The sequence below is a fragment of the Hylaeus volcanicus genome, chromosome 6 (genome assembly GCF_026283585.1).
Source record: "Hylaeus volcanicus isolate JK05 chromosome 6, UHH_iyHylVolc1.0_haploid, whole genome shotgun sequence".
Taxonomy (NCBI): Eukaryota; Metazoa; Arthropoda; class Insecta; order Hymenoptera; family Colletidae; genus Hylaeus; species Hylaeus volcanicus.
The window spans coordinates 8,766,950-8,784,383 of NC_071981.1; the positions used below are offsets into that span (position 1 = coordinate 8,766,950).

At 37.9% G+C, this 17,434-nt stretch overlaps 2 protein-coding genes and 2 long non-coding RNA genes across 5 annotated transcripts in view; all 4 read right to left on the reverse strand.

Annotated features, from left to right (window-relative positions):
* Positions 1-1,051: 1,051 nt before the first annotated feature.
* Positions 1,052-2,450, reverse strand: LOC128878419 (uncharacterized). Its single transcript, XR_008457401.1, has 2 exons — positions 2,182-2,450; positions 1,052-1,383 (listed from the first exon to the last, which is right to left on the reverse strand). It is a non-coding gene; the product is annotated as an uncharacterized LOC128878419 (long non-coding RNA).
* A 3,584-nt stretch (positions 2,451-6,034) lies between these two features.
* On the reverse strand, positions 6,035-7,020 carry LOC128878418 (uncharacterized). The gene is made up of 2 exons (XM_054126615.1): positions 6,831-7,020; positions 6,035-6,728 (listed from the first exon to the last, which is right to left on the reverse strand). Exons 1-2 carry the CDS (start codon positions 6,883-6,885, stop codon positions 6,082-6,084), a joined length of 702 nt encoding a protein of 233 aa, XP_053982590.1. The 5' UTR covers positions 6,886-7,020; the 3' UTR covers positions 6,035-6,081.
* Positions 7,021-10,335: 3,315 nt separating this feature from the next.
* Positions 10,336-12,714, reverse strand: LOC128877995 (uncharacterized). Its single transcript, XR_008457329.1, has 4 exons — positions 12,557-12,714; positions 12,230-12,446; positions 11,973-12,091; positions 10,336-11,881 (listed from the first exon to the last, which is right to left on the reverse strand). It is a non-coding gene; the product is annotated as an uncharacterized LOC128877995 (long non-coding RNA).
* Positions 12,715-13,760: 1,046 nt separating this feature from the next.
* The window catches only part of LOC128878104 (uncharacterized), a 5,274-nt gene continuing 1,600 nt past the window's right edge, over positions 13,761-17,434 (reverse strand). For both annotated transcript variants that reach the window (XM_054125995.1, XM_054125993.1), the window contains one exon: positions 13,761-15,036. In XM_054125995.1, the coding sequence (XP_053981970.1) occupies positions 14,956-15,036 (81 nt within the window). In that variant the 3' untranslated portion in view covers positions 13,761-14,955. The remainder of the gene's footprint in view (positions 15,037-17,434) is intronic.

Sequence of the window (17,434 nt, forward strand, 5' to 3'; positions counted from 1 at the left end):
AAGAAGAAAAAAAAGAAAGAAAGAAAAGGAAAAAAAAGAAAGAAAGAAAAGGAAAAAAAGGAAAGAAGAAAGAAGTTGTGCAATGTTTATTTAATATAATAAAATTGTTATTTACAAACTATAATGACGTAAGTTTTTATAAAAGCTTGTAGAAACTCCTTTCACATCCTGACTTCTTTTTCAAAGCGATAAAAAACATGAAAATTGCATAATATTGTACAAAAATAATCTTACTATATAAAAAGGTAGTTTCCATAACAAAACATGATATAAACGGAAGAAAAAGTAAAAAAAAAAAATAAGTGACTCCTACCGGGATCGAATCGATTCCAGCGCAAAGCTAAAGTTTCGAAGCGACGACGATAGTAGAAAGAAACAGTTTGATGAAGAAGGAAGAGAGATTGAGAGTCGACGTTGGCAAATGTAAGGATACGGGATGCTAAGCGCGATTTCGACCTCAGTGAAATGGCAACAGTGTAGAGACGCTGTTGTGAGAACGGCAACATTGCAATTGTATCGAATTCACGTTAGCAGTCGTTCTCAGTAAGCGCCATCTCCTATCGATTGTCTGAACTAAATTTATGACGTAACTTGCTCTGCATTATCGTCAAAATGGCGGAACACGTCTTTGGGAATGTTTTCACGATTTTTCGCTTTTTGTTCTTGTATTAGCATATTTTGGATTGAATGAGGGCTCATTCGAAAGATGAAGGTCCAACGAAGGGTGCTCTGGTCATCATTTGAGTCACGAAATCCATTTAGTAACCTAAAAATACTTCCATTCTACGGATGTTTTCCTCGACTTTTGTTCAACTTTGGACGCTGATATTATTAAATATCAACACACTATCGTTCAATCATGACCAGAGCACCCTTCGTTGGACCTTCCTCTTTCGAATGAGCCCTCATTCAGCCCAAAATATGCTAATATAATGTTGTGCCCTCAGACGTTTTTTAAAGGGTTTTGGGATATCGTGGGTTTCGGAGCGTTTAAAGAATTGGAATTCACCGGTGTTCGATGATGAGTCGAAGGATCGTAACTCCAGCGATGTACTCTCAACAATGACTTTATTCAAAATGTGCTCAGAACTGTCTTTTACAAGGTGTTATTGTTTTTATAGTCTTTGTTGGCAATCGTACATGACCATATATGGTCATGTTGCCAGGCGTGAGCAACATCTAGGCAAATGTCTAAACAGTCTCCGTTTGTGGTTGATACACTATTTGGCTTCTTCATTTCACCGCCAAAGTGCGGAGCAGTCAGTTTACATGAGTTGTCATTAGGGTCTGAACGTTTGCACTGTTGAACACAGCATTTTAGCTGCACACAGTTGGAAACCACCGAATTTGATATTATGTTATACAGTGTCACCTTGCACTTTACTGGAAAGGACCTTCATGTACTGGCTGCTTATTTCGATTTCACATCTTTTTCTACATTCTTGAATTTTTTTAGGGGGATTTTCTGTTTTTTTATGATTACTCTTGAAGTCCTCCACTTTTTCATGTACTTGGTGTAATTTTTTTACTTTTTTGAAGTTTTTTATGGGGATCTCACTTCTTTTTACAAAGATAATTTGTATAGTGAATGACTTCAAATAATAGAAAATGGGAGATCAGTTTGAACTCTTTAAGGTTTTAAAAGTACGCGGAACGCATTGCAGGAAGTCTCATTGCAAGAAATTTATTAAAGAAAAAATGTAATCACTTTATCAGTAACATTTAAATGCAACATGACTTTCTGTCATGTGACGTGGGTACTTTTGAGAAATTAAAGGACTAAGTCTGAGCTCTCTTTTTCTATATTATTGTAATACAATAAATTATCTATTTCGAATAGTGGATCTCTCTTCATTTTCTCGTTTTCTCATTATTTAAATTTGTTACAAGACTCTTTGCCATGCGTTCTGTGAACGTATGAAGTGTATTCTAATACAATAAATTATGCGTTAGAAATAGTTGATCTCTGTATTCATTTCTCATGTCTTCTTTAATAAATTTCTTGCAATGAGACTACCTGCAATGGGTTCCATGTACTTTTGAAACCTTAAAGGATTCAAACTGATCACCTATTTGCTATATTACTGTAATCACTTTATCAGTAACATTTAAATTTTTGGGAACAAGACTTTCTGTCATGTATTGTGCGTACTTTTGAGGATTTAAAGAACTAAATCTGACCTCTCTTTTTCTATATTATTGTAATACAATAAATTGTGCGTTACCAATAGTGCATCTCTGTTCATTTTCTCAATATTTAAATTTCTTGCAACAAAACTTTCTGCCATGCATTGTGTGTACTTTTGAAAATTCTAAGGAGTGAAACTGATTGCAATACGATAAATTGTGCGTTACAAATAGTGGATTTCTTTTTTCATTTTTCGATTTATCTTTAACATTCGAATTTCTTGCCACAAGACTTTCTGCCACGCTGTCTGCGTTACTTCTGAACTTTATTCTAATCTAATATTAATTTCTAATACAATAAATTATGCGTTATAAATAGTTGATTTCTTTTTTTCATTTCTCGCTTCATCTTTAACATTTAAATTTCTTGCAGTGAGACATCCTGCCATGCATTCTGTATACTTTTGGAAACTTAAAGGACTGAAGCTGGTCTCTTTCCTATATCTGACTTTAGACACATTATGTATATTGTAGACTCTATGCTTACGATAATAAAAGACAAATGTATTTTTATTTCAAGCTCTACATTAATTTGCAAGTAAAATAAGGTTTGTATGTGTTATTTACAAATAAAATTAATGTCATATGAATAACGCACAACTTATTATATTACAATACCAGATTCAGACTCTTAAGTTTTCAAAAGCACACATAACGCATGGCAGAAAGTCTTGTTGTAACAAACTTAAATGTTAAAAATGAAGTATGAAATGGAAAAAGAAGTCCACTATTTCTAACCCACAATTTATTATATTATAATACCAGTTTTAGTCTTTTATGTTTCCAAAGTACACACAATGCATCGCAAAATGTTTTGTTGCTAGAAATTGAAATGTTAAACATGAAATGAGAAATAAAGAAAGAGATCCACTATGTGTAACGCACAATGTATTGTATTAGAATAAAATTCACAAGTATGTACAACGCGTGGCAGAAAATCTTGTTGTAACAAATTTAAATGTTAATAAACAAAGTGGGAAAATGTACAAAGAGATCCACTATTGGTAACGCACAATTTATTGTATTATAATTCCAGTTACAGTCCTTTAAGTTTTCAAAAATACGCACAATGCATGTCAGAAAGTCTTGTTGTAAGAAACCAAATGACACAAATCCAAACTGACAGTTACAGGTTAAAAATGAACGAGCGGCATGAGTGACAGCCATATTACAATTCCGACCGACGAGCCTTGCCGACTGATTCCGAGAGTCGACGAATCGACGAACGGCCTTAGCTCCTATTGGCTAAGTGTTGACGAAAAATTCCTTGTCAAAGGAAAAGAAAAATGCTGCCGTTTTGACACATTCATGACATGATATTACGATATCTTTGTTGTTCGTGGACCGATTTTACTGATTTTCGTTTTATTCGAAAGCTTATGTGCGATTTACATGAGAAAAATGCCTTTAGATTTCGAAAATACAGCAGGCGTGACGAGATATTAATGACAGAAGTTTCGGGTTAGGTTGGAATCGCGTTTTGTCGAGTAAAAGATACGGGGTAGCGCCAGCGCCAGACATATACGGGGAGGCTATTTTTTTATGTACTTGGCGTCGAGACGCTGTTGCGTCTTTAGATTTTTATTTCTTTTATATTAAATTATGTTAAATAACCTTTTCGTAGTCGGTGGAAAATTAACAATTACTTACATTCAAAAAATTACAAAACTTGGTTTCACTTTCGCTCGGAGGAACGAAACATATGCCCTGAAATTATTGGTATCATTATATCTACTTTAGACATCATAGACATTAACACTATTCAATATCGCCGACCCCACCAAATACCATACCAAACCTACTCAGATAGTATTTCCGTGTAGATAGTATACACATTAACTGTACGCTATATGCCTCCTCCCCATTGCCAAAACAAATACATCAAACCCTCTCAGACAGTACCTTCACGTAGACAGTATATGTGTATAAATAAAGGAAATAAAAATTTAATATATTATTCAATATAATCTAATATAAATGAAATAGAAATTATTTCATACTTTTAAGCAATTATACCTAGAACTGGTGAGTATTCATATCAATTAACTAGAAATTATTTCATACTTTTTAGTGCAGTTTTAATATTTTTTCGAAGTCGATTATATTTTTTTTTCCAAAAATTATTTTATTGATATAGATTCATACCACAAAAGTGTTTTTAATTTAGACATTTTATGTAGAGCTTATAGAAACGAAGGAGACCCACAGGCTTGGAGGTTGTCGTTAACAAATTACAGCAAGTGTTGTAAAGTATTTATCAATTTTGATTGCAAAGTAAGTTTTCAAAATCTGAATTGCCCGATAACTTTATTCGTACAGGAAACTGTTTTTAATATAGATCTATACCACCAAAGTGTTTTCAATGTAGACTTTATGTACAGCTTATAGAAACGAAGGGGACTCACAGACGTGGAGGTTGTCTGGAGAAAGTTGTAGATGGAGAAGCATCTTAGATTAATTTTATAATCTAATACAATATATTGTATGTAAGTAATAGTGAATCTCTTTGTTCATTTTATCACTACATCATAAACATTTAAATTTCTTGCAACAAGAAAAAAAAGTTGCTGGTACTCATATTAATTCATAAATTAAACAAATAAATGTTTATAATTAATATCATATGAAATATATATATTCGCTTCTGTTGCCCCATCTCCCTTTCTTTTTCTTTATTCAATTAAAAAAATAATAATTTTGACTATTTATGTAGAGCTTAAAGAAATTGTGTGATACACCTTGCCTTGCCCAAGATGTTGAAAAAATCATTTGAATTTAAAGATATAATAAAATACAATTTCACAAGATGGATAAATCTGAAAAGTCCTTGCAATAATTGTGATAGTTCAAATTCATACACATAATGAAGGAAGTCAATGTAACTGCATCTAAACAAATTCTTATTGCAAAATTACTTTTGTTCCATCATAATAATAATGGAACAACGAAAGTGGAAAATTTCTGCATCATAGCAATACCTACTACTAAAATACAAATGAGAGATCACTATTATAAACTTAAGGCAGCGATTCTCCAACACGGTGAAAGTATTCTCGATGGTCATTACACGAATATGGTACAAGATAACGACACAACATGAGTAACTGTTGATGATTTATGAGTAGAAAAACAAGTTTAGCCACGAAATTCAAAAAATGTATACATATTTTTAACCGACTTCGAAAAAGCAGGAGGTTACTCAATTCAACATGTATATTTTTTTTTTCTTCGGAAAGTATTAATTGTGGTTGTAATTACAGTTCAATGTTCATTACGTTCTGCGCCATAAGCTGCTACACGCACCATGTATTGTACACAAATTACTATACATATAATATAAAAAGTATTTGAAGTCATTCACTATGCAAATTATCTTTGCAAAAAGAAGTGAGATCCCCATAAAAAACTTCAAAAAAGTAAAAAAATTACGCCAAGTACATGACAAAGTGGAGGACAAAAAGGAGCAATCACAAAAAAATAAGAGATCTCCATAAAAAACTACAAGAAAGTAGAAGAAGATGTGAAATCGAAATGAGCAGTCATTAGGGTCTGAACGTTCGCATTGTTGAACACAGCATTTTAGCCACATATAATTGAAATCAGAGAATTTTACATTGTGTTACACAGTGTCGTCTTTGCACTTTAATGAAAAGGGCCTTCATGTACTGGCAGCTCATTTCGATTTCACATCTTCTTCTACTTTCTTGTAGCTTTTTATGGAGATCTATTTTTTTGTGATTACTCCTTTTCGTCTTCCACTTTTTCATGTACTTGGCGTAATTTTTTTACTTTTTTAAAGTTTTTTATTAAGATCAAGTTTAATTTGTATAATGAAAAAGAATTGAAGTATTTACAAAGTTCATAGAAGAACATTTATTTATTCACTACATACATTTAATCCAGTTTCAACCATACTTTGTTTGCACGTCTTTCCTTCTGAGCTTTTTCTTTATCAAGAAATTGTTTGATTTCATATTGTGGCAATATTTCACCTTTATATGTTCTTGGTATAAATTCTCTCTGCAGAATAGACAGTCTTTCATTGACATATGCTTTTGGATCAAATGCTTCAGCTACTTTAATTTTATTAATTAATTCTGCTTGAAATTCTTTTTCTCTTCTCAGGTTACGTCTAAGTCTTATTTTTGCCCAAAGATATTTCATCCTTTTACGAAGCTTCCTTCTCTTATGTTTCTTCATTTTATGTCTTCTAATCACTATTAGACGTACCGCTAGTTTTTCCCAAACATTTTCACTTGGTGGTAACTCGAAAGATTTGTCCACTAATGGTATGTCATGTTGATTCGGATATTGCGTTAAAGGTTCTTCCATAGATGGTATATTCTTAAATGGTGTTTCAATTATATTTTTGTTCTTAACACCATCTGGATTGGCAAAATCTATATTAAGTGTTCTTGGTTTGAATGTAATGTGCATTGCAGGATATGTTATACACATTGGATTATTAGAAACATATGGTGGCAAAACACTACTTTGCTTTCCTGACAAATAGGACGAAAGATATCTTCCAATAACATTGTCTGTAAAAACAATGCAATAATAACATATGTTAATTATAAATAGAAACGATATAAGTTATATTTCTACTTTTAGGTTAAATAAAACTTAAATCTAATACATACTTTGCCTGCTTAATGTTACTTGTCGAAATGCTGAGTACAATTTATAAAAAGCCATTATTGGTTACAGAGGTTGTTGTAGAGAAATATTTTAAAATATTAGTAATTGAGAAGTTAACGATCAACATTGAGTACATTTACACTAGTGTGCACCTGTGTGCACCTTGGTGTGCACTAGTGTTGATCAATGCCACGGACATAGGAATATAGAGATAATGATACCAGATTGGCTCCCAGTCGCGCATGCGCACTGGTTTAGCGCCAATAAAGTAGCTAACACGACCGTAAAACTGGCGCCCTTAGTCGCCCCCCCAAAAAAATAGAATTATAAATGAAAATTGAAAGTACTCCTTAGCATGCAATAATATTAATTGTGTGGATAAATTATAACATAGGGATAGAGGTTGAAATAATTTTACAGACAAAACACATTAAAACGGGTTTTGTTTGGCCATCGTCAACCTTACGTTGCCAATTTATAGCGAGAAGTTTAAATAGGACTATAATTGAAAATATGGTTATATGTTTGAAAATAAATTTTTAGTATTTCAGCACTTTGAATATCTAATTTTTTGTTATAGGTTATTACTTTTCATAATCTACCAATGGTTACAACGAATCTATTGTAACCTATGGGCTATGAGGAGCCCATTTTTTTTTTTTTTTTATTAAAACTTATTAAAAGTTTTTAACCTGAAATTAATAAAAATGGCAATTTATATGGCTGCTAGTTTATTACTTGGCGATGAAGAGGATGTTACTTTCGAACCACACAATCAGGTTATGAGAGTTATGCGAAGAATACTCAGAGATGTATCCAGGGCCGGTTTTAGCAATATTGGCGCCCCGGGCAAGATTATTATGGCGCCCCTTCAGAGGCTTAAAATTTTTAAGAAATGAAGACAAGGTAATAATATCAAACGATGAATCTGTAGCTAGATTGTAAAGATTGTTAAACTACAATATATAGTAGCTTTACTAATCTACACCGGATTGCGACACCCCTAAAAATCTGGCGCACCGGGTGGTTGCCCGACCGCGCCACCCCCCCTAACGCCGGCCCTGTTTACACTCATACTGTTGCTTCTTCTCTATCCTATACATGAGCAAACCACTAGGCTTCATTCCTTCTTCGGAAAATGTTCAAAAGAGGAAACGAGACAAACATACCGGCAAACTTCAGATTTATTTGAAACCTCGGATTTTGAAATCATTTTGCCTATCGCTTGGTTTATGGTAAACGATGGTTACGGTTACGCGTACTGTAACCTAATGAGGTCATACTAATGCATTTTAGTTCTTTACTATAAAAACATTACGTTACGAGTATTATATCACAACTTTTATACATATACAGGGTGTCCCAAAAATTTTGTAACACCTTGAAAGGGGTGGTTCGGGAGGTGATTTGAAACAACTTTTTCCTTAGCGAAAATGTTGTCCGAAGCCTCGTTAAAACCCCGATCAATCAGAGCGCGCGAATACTGTTGGAGCGGCCGCGGTAGCGAAGGCTACGCGCTAAGCGGCCGCGTCAATGTCCTTCTATGCACGGCGAGTCACTTGTTCGCGTATGAGCGCGGCCGCTTAGCCCATTGAGCTCTGTCCTAATAGGATATATCCTAATCCTAGGAGTTATACATATTGCAACGTGATTTCCCGACACGGTCCGCGATCCGCGTTGGGAAGCGTGCAAAGTGAGAGTTTTCCGACTTCTCACGCCTTTACGGGAAAACCCGAGCGCCAGGTATCAGGAGATACCGGCGTGAGAAGCCGAACGTCGCGAAATTTACCACGGCTAGCGATCCGGATCGCGGAGAGGGGCGTGGATCGTCGGCGAGGAAAGGAAGTCTGGGAAAGCCGTCTTCACGGCGAGACGGGGCGGATTAACACAGCACTCGTTTAAAATAATATAGAATATATTGTATGCGAAAGATATTACAGAATTCGGTGTACGCTGCCGAGCTGTCGTAGCGTCAAAGGTCACCGGGACGACCGGTAACCGACACGAGAACTACGTTTCGAAAACACGTGCGGATTTCGTTCACGATAGCCCAAATTCCGTCGCGATTCGTACAAAAGCGACTTTGGAAACGATATTCGGACAGTCTTGACGCGGTCGCGGTGGGCTCGACCTTCTCGACGAGAACGTTAACCGGCAGCGATTCAAACACGTGCGCGTTACAATGGACTCGCGACTAGATGTTCGTTAATTTGCTCGATATCCTACGCAAAGGCGGTTTCCCGCTAACAACGCTATTTTGCCCGACAGGGTGCTCGGCAGCCACCAGGTAACCCGACCAATTCACGATATCCTATCCATGAGCGTGAGGTAAAGGAGGAAGCGCTTACCGTACCGTCCACCACGTGTGTCGCTAACGAAATAACGCTTCCCCCCAGCCTCACCTCAATGGTCGGCGGCACGCGGCCCTTATGGCGGCCAAATTCAAATCGCGTTATTGGCGCGCTCGTCATCGGCGGTTGTCCAGTCTCGTCCCTCGGCGACTTTAGTGGCGTGTTGGTGCTGGCATCCCTCGAAGACTCTGGAGCGGGCCGGGTCTCGGTGCACTCGAGAACCCGGCTGACGTCGCTATCCTAAACGGCCTCCTGCCCCCTGAAGGTCGTAGCGGAATCCAGGAGCTGTTACCAAGATCCTGCAGCCCCTGTGCATTTGAGCTTCATCTGGCCAGTCCGTGCAGCCGGCGCCGGGTTGGACGGGATCGGTAGCCTCTAAGCCGCATCGCTCGTTGTTGCCGTCGTTAGCCCAACGCTATTGCCCTTCAGATACGCAAATTAGTCATAACCCTGAGTTACCCTGGTGGCGCTCTCGATCTTGGTCGGTCTCGCTCCCCGCGGAGAGTTCACCTCTTTGTGATGTGGGAATCTGCTACGTCACAATATATATTATATCCTAGGAATTATCCTAATAGGATAGAGCTCAATGGCTTAGCCACAGCCGACTTTAGTACTAGCCGTGCTAAGACAAAAATGGCAACAGTGCAAGAGTCCGGCTTCGATATACCTAACCCAACTTACCCTATCAGCCTCCCGACCTCTCGGTACAACCGGCCACCCAACTACTATGTCTCCCTCTACCGGCCTTTTCATAAAACTATTTTTCTTTCTTTTGACTTTGTTCATATAATGAAAAATATAAGAAATAACTGGTTAAATTTAACAAATTTAAATAAAACTTTTATTTTCCCCTACTTTTATACAAATGAATAAAGATTAGCTAAATTTAACCATTTACGTACAGTTTACGATTTTGAAAAATATTTAATTATTAAGAAAGCTTATAAATTAAACTATAAGTCATTGTTTCTTAATAATTTTGATAGGCAAAAAGTTTTTCTAGTAAATAATATTTTCCATCATTCAACAATCGCAGTTATGAAAGATTTTAATTATACAATAATACAAGTAGTGTTAAAGGTAACAGGAAAAGAAACAAATTTTGTAAACCGATTTTGAATGTTAAGGATTTTAAATATGAATATTTAAAGAAATTTTTAACATGGTTAGATTTTTGGAAAGCTTTACATCAAAGTACTAGAGTTCTTTTACTACTCATAGAGTAGTACTATTTTCAAACTTTTGACATATCTTATCTTTTAGCAGGAAAATTGTGAACTAAAAAATTAGAGAAACGATTTGGAAACTATAAACTTTTATTTGGTTGTAATTGTTACGAGCCAGGGCGATAGCGACGCGCGTGTGAGCCCAGCGAGTGGGGTAGATTTGAGAATTGAACCAATACGATTATTTATTGTGTATCAATGGTGCCGAAGATTTGAGGATAGATTAGACAATGCAGACGACTCTGACGAGAAGTCAGATAGCTGCAGGAATCGGTATCTCCCAGTGAAGGGTAACCGTAGGGTAAGGTGTTTGGTTGTCTTGGTTATTGGAGACAAACGCAGACGCCTCTGACGCGAAGTCAGGTTGCTGCTGGGAATTGGTATCTCCCAGTAAAGGGTAACCGTAGGGTAAGGTTCGAACTGTGAGGTTGTTGGAAAAAGTGCAGACGACTCTGACGCGAAGTCAGATAGCTGCTAGGAATCGGTATCTCCCAGTAAAGGGTAACCGCAGGATAGGTTAAGTTTAGGAGTTCGGGTTGAGTACACAGTGACTAAATCGTATCGATAATGAATACTACGCGTCGCGGATAAAGCCTCGCAACTTGTTAATTTAATAGAATAATAACTCGAGCGGTAAAGTTATTATGTTGTGGGATCGTTACACTGGCTAGGATTGGTGATTTCAAAGTAAAGGTTTGATGATTGATCTTACAGACATTTAAGTTTACACAAAGAGTATATATTCAAAATAACTATACTAATTACAAGTGTCCAGTGTCGTGTTGTCGCGGTTAGTGTATGAAGTTAAAATTACCTAAGTGTTGCGCGGTGTTGACGCACTGGCGATGCGGGGGTCGAGAGTACTTTTATGGCCGTAATAGATTTTAAAACCGTCTTCGCGGATCTATATGGTAACGACGATCGAAAGGAACTGAAGCCCGATCTCACTAGAGTACTACTCTGCAGATGATCAATGTGTCTCTAACGAGTAACTCTTTCGTACTAGCCCCCGAGCAACGAAAATCGTGGGTTTATATACCCCTAAATGTTGGTCGGGAACCGTCAGTGATTTCCATATTAGGAAATTTGACGGTTAGGATTTTCGTTGCTCTGAGGTCGGCAGCTGTGTGCCCTGGGAAAAGGGTAGATTAGAAAGTATCCCACGCAACGCGAGTCAAAGATGATATTAAAAGGATGCAGCTGCAGGATGCACTCCAGTGAGACCGAGCTCCAAATTCCAGAAGGGTAGATAAAATAAGATTAATGAACGCGAGCTTCTAAAAACGGAGAGTTTCTGTATACGTAACATAATTATCACGTTTCATACAATGAAGTAGTTCATGCAGAGAAAAATATTAGACTAAAACTTTCCATTGATGTAACTTGTTTTTCTGGGAATCTTCGAAACTGAATATTTATCCACTTGTGTTGTTGATGATTCCATTAAAATTTACGTATCTGGTTATGGGTCCCATTCTATTGGCAAAAAATTAAATTGTAATATATGTAAATTATTAATTGTGGAGGATAAATAAAACTATTGGCGACAAATATTTTGATAGCTTACAAAGAGGAGGACTTTCTGTTCCTACAGAAAAAGCAATGACCGCATTCAGTCATATATTCACTATGCCATAATGGAAGCCATAATTAATGATGCTAACTTGAAGTCCCAATTTGTAAACTCTGAAAATCATACACATATTTTATATAAATTGACATATATTAGCATTCAATCAGATATTCATTGTTTTGCATTTTCCGATTATGATTAAAGAAGGTAACGCGCCATGGGAATACCCCTAGGGTGGTGAGGAAATTTACTTGTAACACACTCTTGAATTAACTGCACAATTCTTTCCTTGGGTAGCTTCCCTTCATCTCTTCCACGCGTTCACTTAACCTCTTTGACTTCGTACCAACAATTTTGTCTATTTCACGTTTGTATTAAGTTAAAAATATCTCTTATTAATTTTAAAACACTTCAATTTGGTCCAAAGAAGGTTTTATCTTCCTTCACACTTATATTTTCTTCAAACCACTGTAAATATTTGAAGTTTAATGCATCATAACATCAAACTACTTTCAGAGTCCATCAAATTTATACTACATTTGCAGATATTAATATACTTTTAAGCTACTTTTACTTACTATAGTCACAATATTTATATACCACTTTTACATAATTAATAACAAATGGTGTACATTAGTATAGTTTTCTATTGAACAAACTGTTAATTATGACACGAAGCACAAGACTCTCATATTGGAAAATAGGACTCTCGATCACTCTCGATAGACTTGAGCGGTGTTGCCACGTTTCTCAGCATGGCTAGTACTAGAGTCGGCTGTGGCGTAGCCTTCGCTACCGCGGCCGCTCCAACGGTATACGCGCGCTCTGATTGGTCAAAGTTTTATGTTAATATCTGCTTAGGGTGCATAGGAGATAAACTGGCGCCACCAACGGAAAGTAGGTGAACTACTAGATAGTTTTTCCCGTTTTTCAGGCACAATAATGAAAAAAACATATCATAATTATGCATTTCGTAATCAGGGGAAGTAAATCAAGTCAAGCGTTTTTTGGAAAAAATTGAAAAAAAAAAATTTCTTGTCTTTGAACGTATTTTTAGCCAGTTTCAAAAGCGAAATTGCAAAATGTGTAACTGTCCCCCGCAACGGTATTTTATAAGGAACAGTTTAAAAACAAAATCAGCCGGAAAGGTCGCTTCCTCGCCTCATAAAATTACAATGGTGTTGTCGTTATGAAATCGAGAAGACTGATGCGCTTGCACAATGGCTTGAGTTTCACGCTCTCCACCACAGCACACCACAGCGCTGGTGTCGTCTCTCCTGCTGCTGGTGTGCCGATAATCTAAAAATGCCTTTCAGCATGGTTCAGTACCGTACTAAAAGTATGAAGCGCCCGAGCTTATATATTTTACTTTTGCATATGTATTTATATTCAATATTATATTGTTAAGAAACGTCATGTGTATGTTAAGTTTGTTATATTGCATTGGAATTAATTGATACAGGATAGTCTGTTACGCTAATTTCAAAGTAGTAAATAATAAACAACTGATATGATATTTGTAATATGATACGAACATAATAAAGTACTAATTGTTATTTGTTGAATGTAATGATAGTATGCAATGTAAAAAATATTGTATAATAAAAAAGGTAAAACGTTTATGAACATTATTTTTGAATATACGTAATTACATAAGAGAAAGTACACTAACAAAGGGAAGGGACGAATGTTGCAATCGCTTTTGCAATGACACCCTATGGGGGTTGAGTACGCATGTAGTACTGCAAAACCATTTTGGCTTTTTTCAGAATGGGTATTTGTTTTCGATGTACAATAAAAGCATCTAGCAAGGTTCGTTGAATGGATTGGTAGAGTATTAGGTTGTAACGCTGCTTGACCCCGGGTACGAATCCCGATTGATGTATTTTTTTTATATTTCAATTTTCTATCAGAAATATACTTTTTGGATATCATGTACTATATACTGCATATTATATATTACCTTACGCATATTTTAAGGTTAAAATTAATTTTTTAACGTAACATATCATGCCGGAATACCTACTTGCTGTAGGTGAATAAGTCTTTACAACGATTTTTATGTTTGGTCGTAAGTTTATTTCGTTTTATCGTGACAGTCACATGAAGGAAGGTTTGAAAGTTTGAAAATGGATAGTGATTCTTTGCGTGCAAGTTGTTTTGAAGAAATAGTCATCGATAGCAGAGAATCCAAGCGTAAAGAGGACAGAATGTGTGTAATGTTTTCTCTTTCTCTGGCGTGTGTATTCTCCGGGATACTACTGTTAGTTGTACATGTATACGTTCCATTCGTTCGATTTTACTAGTCTTAAAATGAGAAAGCATGTTATCTTCTATCATTCTCCAAAGTATAACACCCGTGCTCGAGCGATGACTTTATAGTTTGCCGCTACACCGAACCCCCTGTTTTGTCTACGGGTTCCTCCTCGTCACGCTCGAGAACGGTCAAGCCGAATATACCATAACTGTTTCGAAATAAGCAATTCGCCGGTCCCGATCGAGTTACTTATTTCGAGACATTGCTGTACTTGTTTCTATTTGTATAATGAATTTCAATATATTTATCTCTATTCTACATAGATATGTTTGATACGCATCATGGCTATCAAAAAATCGAGTACATTTCATTAACGTAAATCAAGCGGTATTCCCAGTAGAATTAAATAAACAATTTTGCAGTTGTGAATCTAAAGCATTCATTCGATGTACATGGTGATTAAAAATTTTGTTTCCACTGCTTTTTCGAAAATTATAACCCAAGTTCATGTACATCATAATGGAAATTGTTTGTTTTAAAAAATATATCTGTAAGACGATTAAATAAATGCAAGAATAGAACGCCGAATATTCTTTAACAAATGATATTTTATTTCGATGAGCTCTATTCTCGACGATAGCTGGCCAAGAAGTGACTTTCCCGGCCTGGGAAAGTCTCTGCGTAGCCCCGTCAATGAAGGCTCTTGAAGGGCCTTCGACGTTATTTATGACGGGGGCTGGCATCGCAGCATCGCGCCCTGTCGTCCATGCGCCAATGTTTAGGCGAGCTGTCTCGAATTTCCTAACATATCCGAACATTAGTTATAAATAAGTCATATTTAACGAATGTATTTTTAAAAAAAAGTGAAAAAAAAAAGAATAGTTTAAGAATGTTTCAACGGGACTCGAACTCGCGACAGAGGAATTTATTATGCTGATGCTTTACTGACCACACTGAATTCGCTATTAACAGAGTCGCTTATAATTCACCAAGTAAGCAGCAATATGTAAGACGACTAAATAAACGCAAGAATAGAACTCCGAATATTCTTTAACAAATGATATTTTATTTCGTGGAGCTCTGTATACGACGGCGTGGCTTCTCGACGGGCTTGATCATAGCGCCTCTTCTGCTGCTTCTGATCTTCCGTGATATGTCTTGAGATTTTCCCTCGTAAATCGCCAAGGTCTAACCGGTGCATCTCCGTCTGCACTTCCTGCAGAAGCCGTGCATCTGCAACGGTCCTCGGGTTATACCCCATCAACGCCTCTGTAGGCGTCGCCGCAATGCCCTTATTGTATGTGGTATTTAGGGCACCCTGCACCTGTTTGACGTATTCGTCCCAACGGTCCGACTCCTTGCCGGCTGCAGTAGCGGCTAACGACGCGACAATCGTTCTGTTATATCGCTCGCACTGCCCATTGGCGCGAGGCGTAGCAACTGCATTCAAAACATGACGGATCCCGTACGTAGTACAGAATATCTTGAATGCTCTTGCCGTAAAAGCGGTGCCTCTATCGCTAATAATCCGCGCTGGTACCCCAAACAGATGAACAATACTCAACAGTATCCTTACTGCGCGCTTCGATTTCGTGTCCTTCACGGGTTCAATAATAGTGAACTTCGTGAAGGCGCCCACAATGACCAGCAGGTACTTGTTCCTTTCGGCACTCGTCTCGAACGGGCCAACATGATTGACATGCAGCGTGTAAAAAGGCACCGGAGTCTTTTCAATAGGGTGGAGTTTTCCCTGTTTCTTTCCTGCCGTCTTTTTATAATAGGCGCAACTCAGACACGATCTAATATACTTCTTTACAAATTGCGTCATCTCCGCAAACCAATAATTCTCACGGATCCGCCGCAAAGTCTTCTCTAATCCTAAGTGCCCCGCATCGTCGTGACACAAGCGACAAATTTGAAAACGCACCGCGCGCGGTATAACCCACGCAACGCGTCCGTCATCCAACTGTCAGTAAATTTTACCTCCCTTTAATAAGTAATTGGAGAAATACTGCTTGGTGTCGGTATTCCGTACATTCTCCGCGAGAATCCTACGGACCTGACACAACTGCTCGTCCTGTAATTGAGCCGACAAAATCCAATCCGCCTCGGTCACATCTACCGGGTAAACGTCTACGCTTGGCACAGGATTCCTACTCAGCGCGTCAACGTGCTGCATTCTCGTGCCCGCGCGATACTCGATGGCGAAATTGAAATCCTGCACTTCCAACCACCATCGTCCAATTCGCGGCACCAAATCCTTTTTGGTGAACGTCGTACGAAGCGCGTTACAATCCGTAACGACCGTGAAACTCAACCCAAGCAAGTACACTCGGAAATGTCGAAGAGCAAACACCACGGCCATCGTCTCCAATTCGTAAGAATGGTACTTGCTCTGATCATGCGTCGTCTGCTTACTAAAATATCCGACTACTCGTCGCTCACCTTCCGCCGTATACTGAAATAGTATAGCACCTAAACCCAAAGAGCTGGCGTCGGTGTGTAACTCAGTCTTGAGCGCACCATTGAAAATCGCGAGGACGGGACGCGTTGTTAGCGCCTTTTTGATCGCCGCGACCGCGCTCTCCTGCATCGTTCCCCAAGTCCACGCAACATTTTTCCTAGTCAATCTCGTCAATGGGGTCACCAAAGTCGCATAATTTTTAATAAATTTGCGGAAATATCCCGCCAAACCGAGGAATTGGCGCACTCCTCGAACGCAGGTTGGTTTTGGCATGGCCATCACGGCTTCCACCTTCCTGCTCCCTGGTTTTACACCATCTGCACTTATTTCTTGCCCGAGATAATCAATTGTCGTCATCAGGAACGAACATTTACTTACGTTGAGGGTCAAATGATGTTCCCGCAACCAATTGTAGACGCTCTAGTCCTTCCGCAATAGTGGTCGACGGTATTATAATGTCATCAATGTATGGGAAGACTACCGAACTCCTCAACGACCCCAGAACTGCATTGATCAGTCGTTGAAAAACAGCAGGGGCATTCGTGAGCCCGAACGGCATTCGCAGAAATTCGTAGTGCCCGTCCGGTGTAATAAAGGCCGTTTTCTCTACCGAATCCGCACTCATCGGTACCTGATAGTACCCGGACGCCAGGTCCAACGCGGTAAAATATTTATTACCTCCGAGTCGGTCGATCTGATCTTCTATTAAAGGTAACGGATACCGATCCCTAACAG

Excerpts from the sequence above, each read along its gene's own strand:
- LOC128878418 (XM_054126615.1), bottom strand. The coding sequence starts at position 6,885 with ATGGCTTTTTATAAATTGTACTCAGCATTTCGACAAGTAACATTAAGC. Across the intron at positions 6,729-6,830 it reads AGTAACATTAAGCAGGCAAA|ACAATGTTATTGGAAGATAT; the intron begins GTATGTATTAGA and ends TTGTTTTTACAG.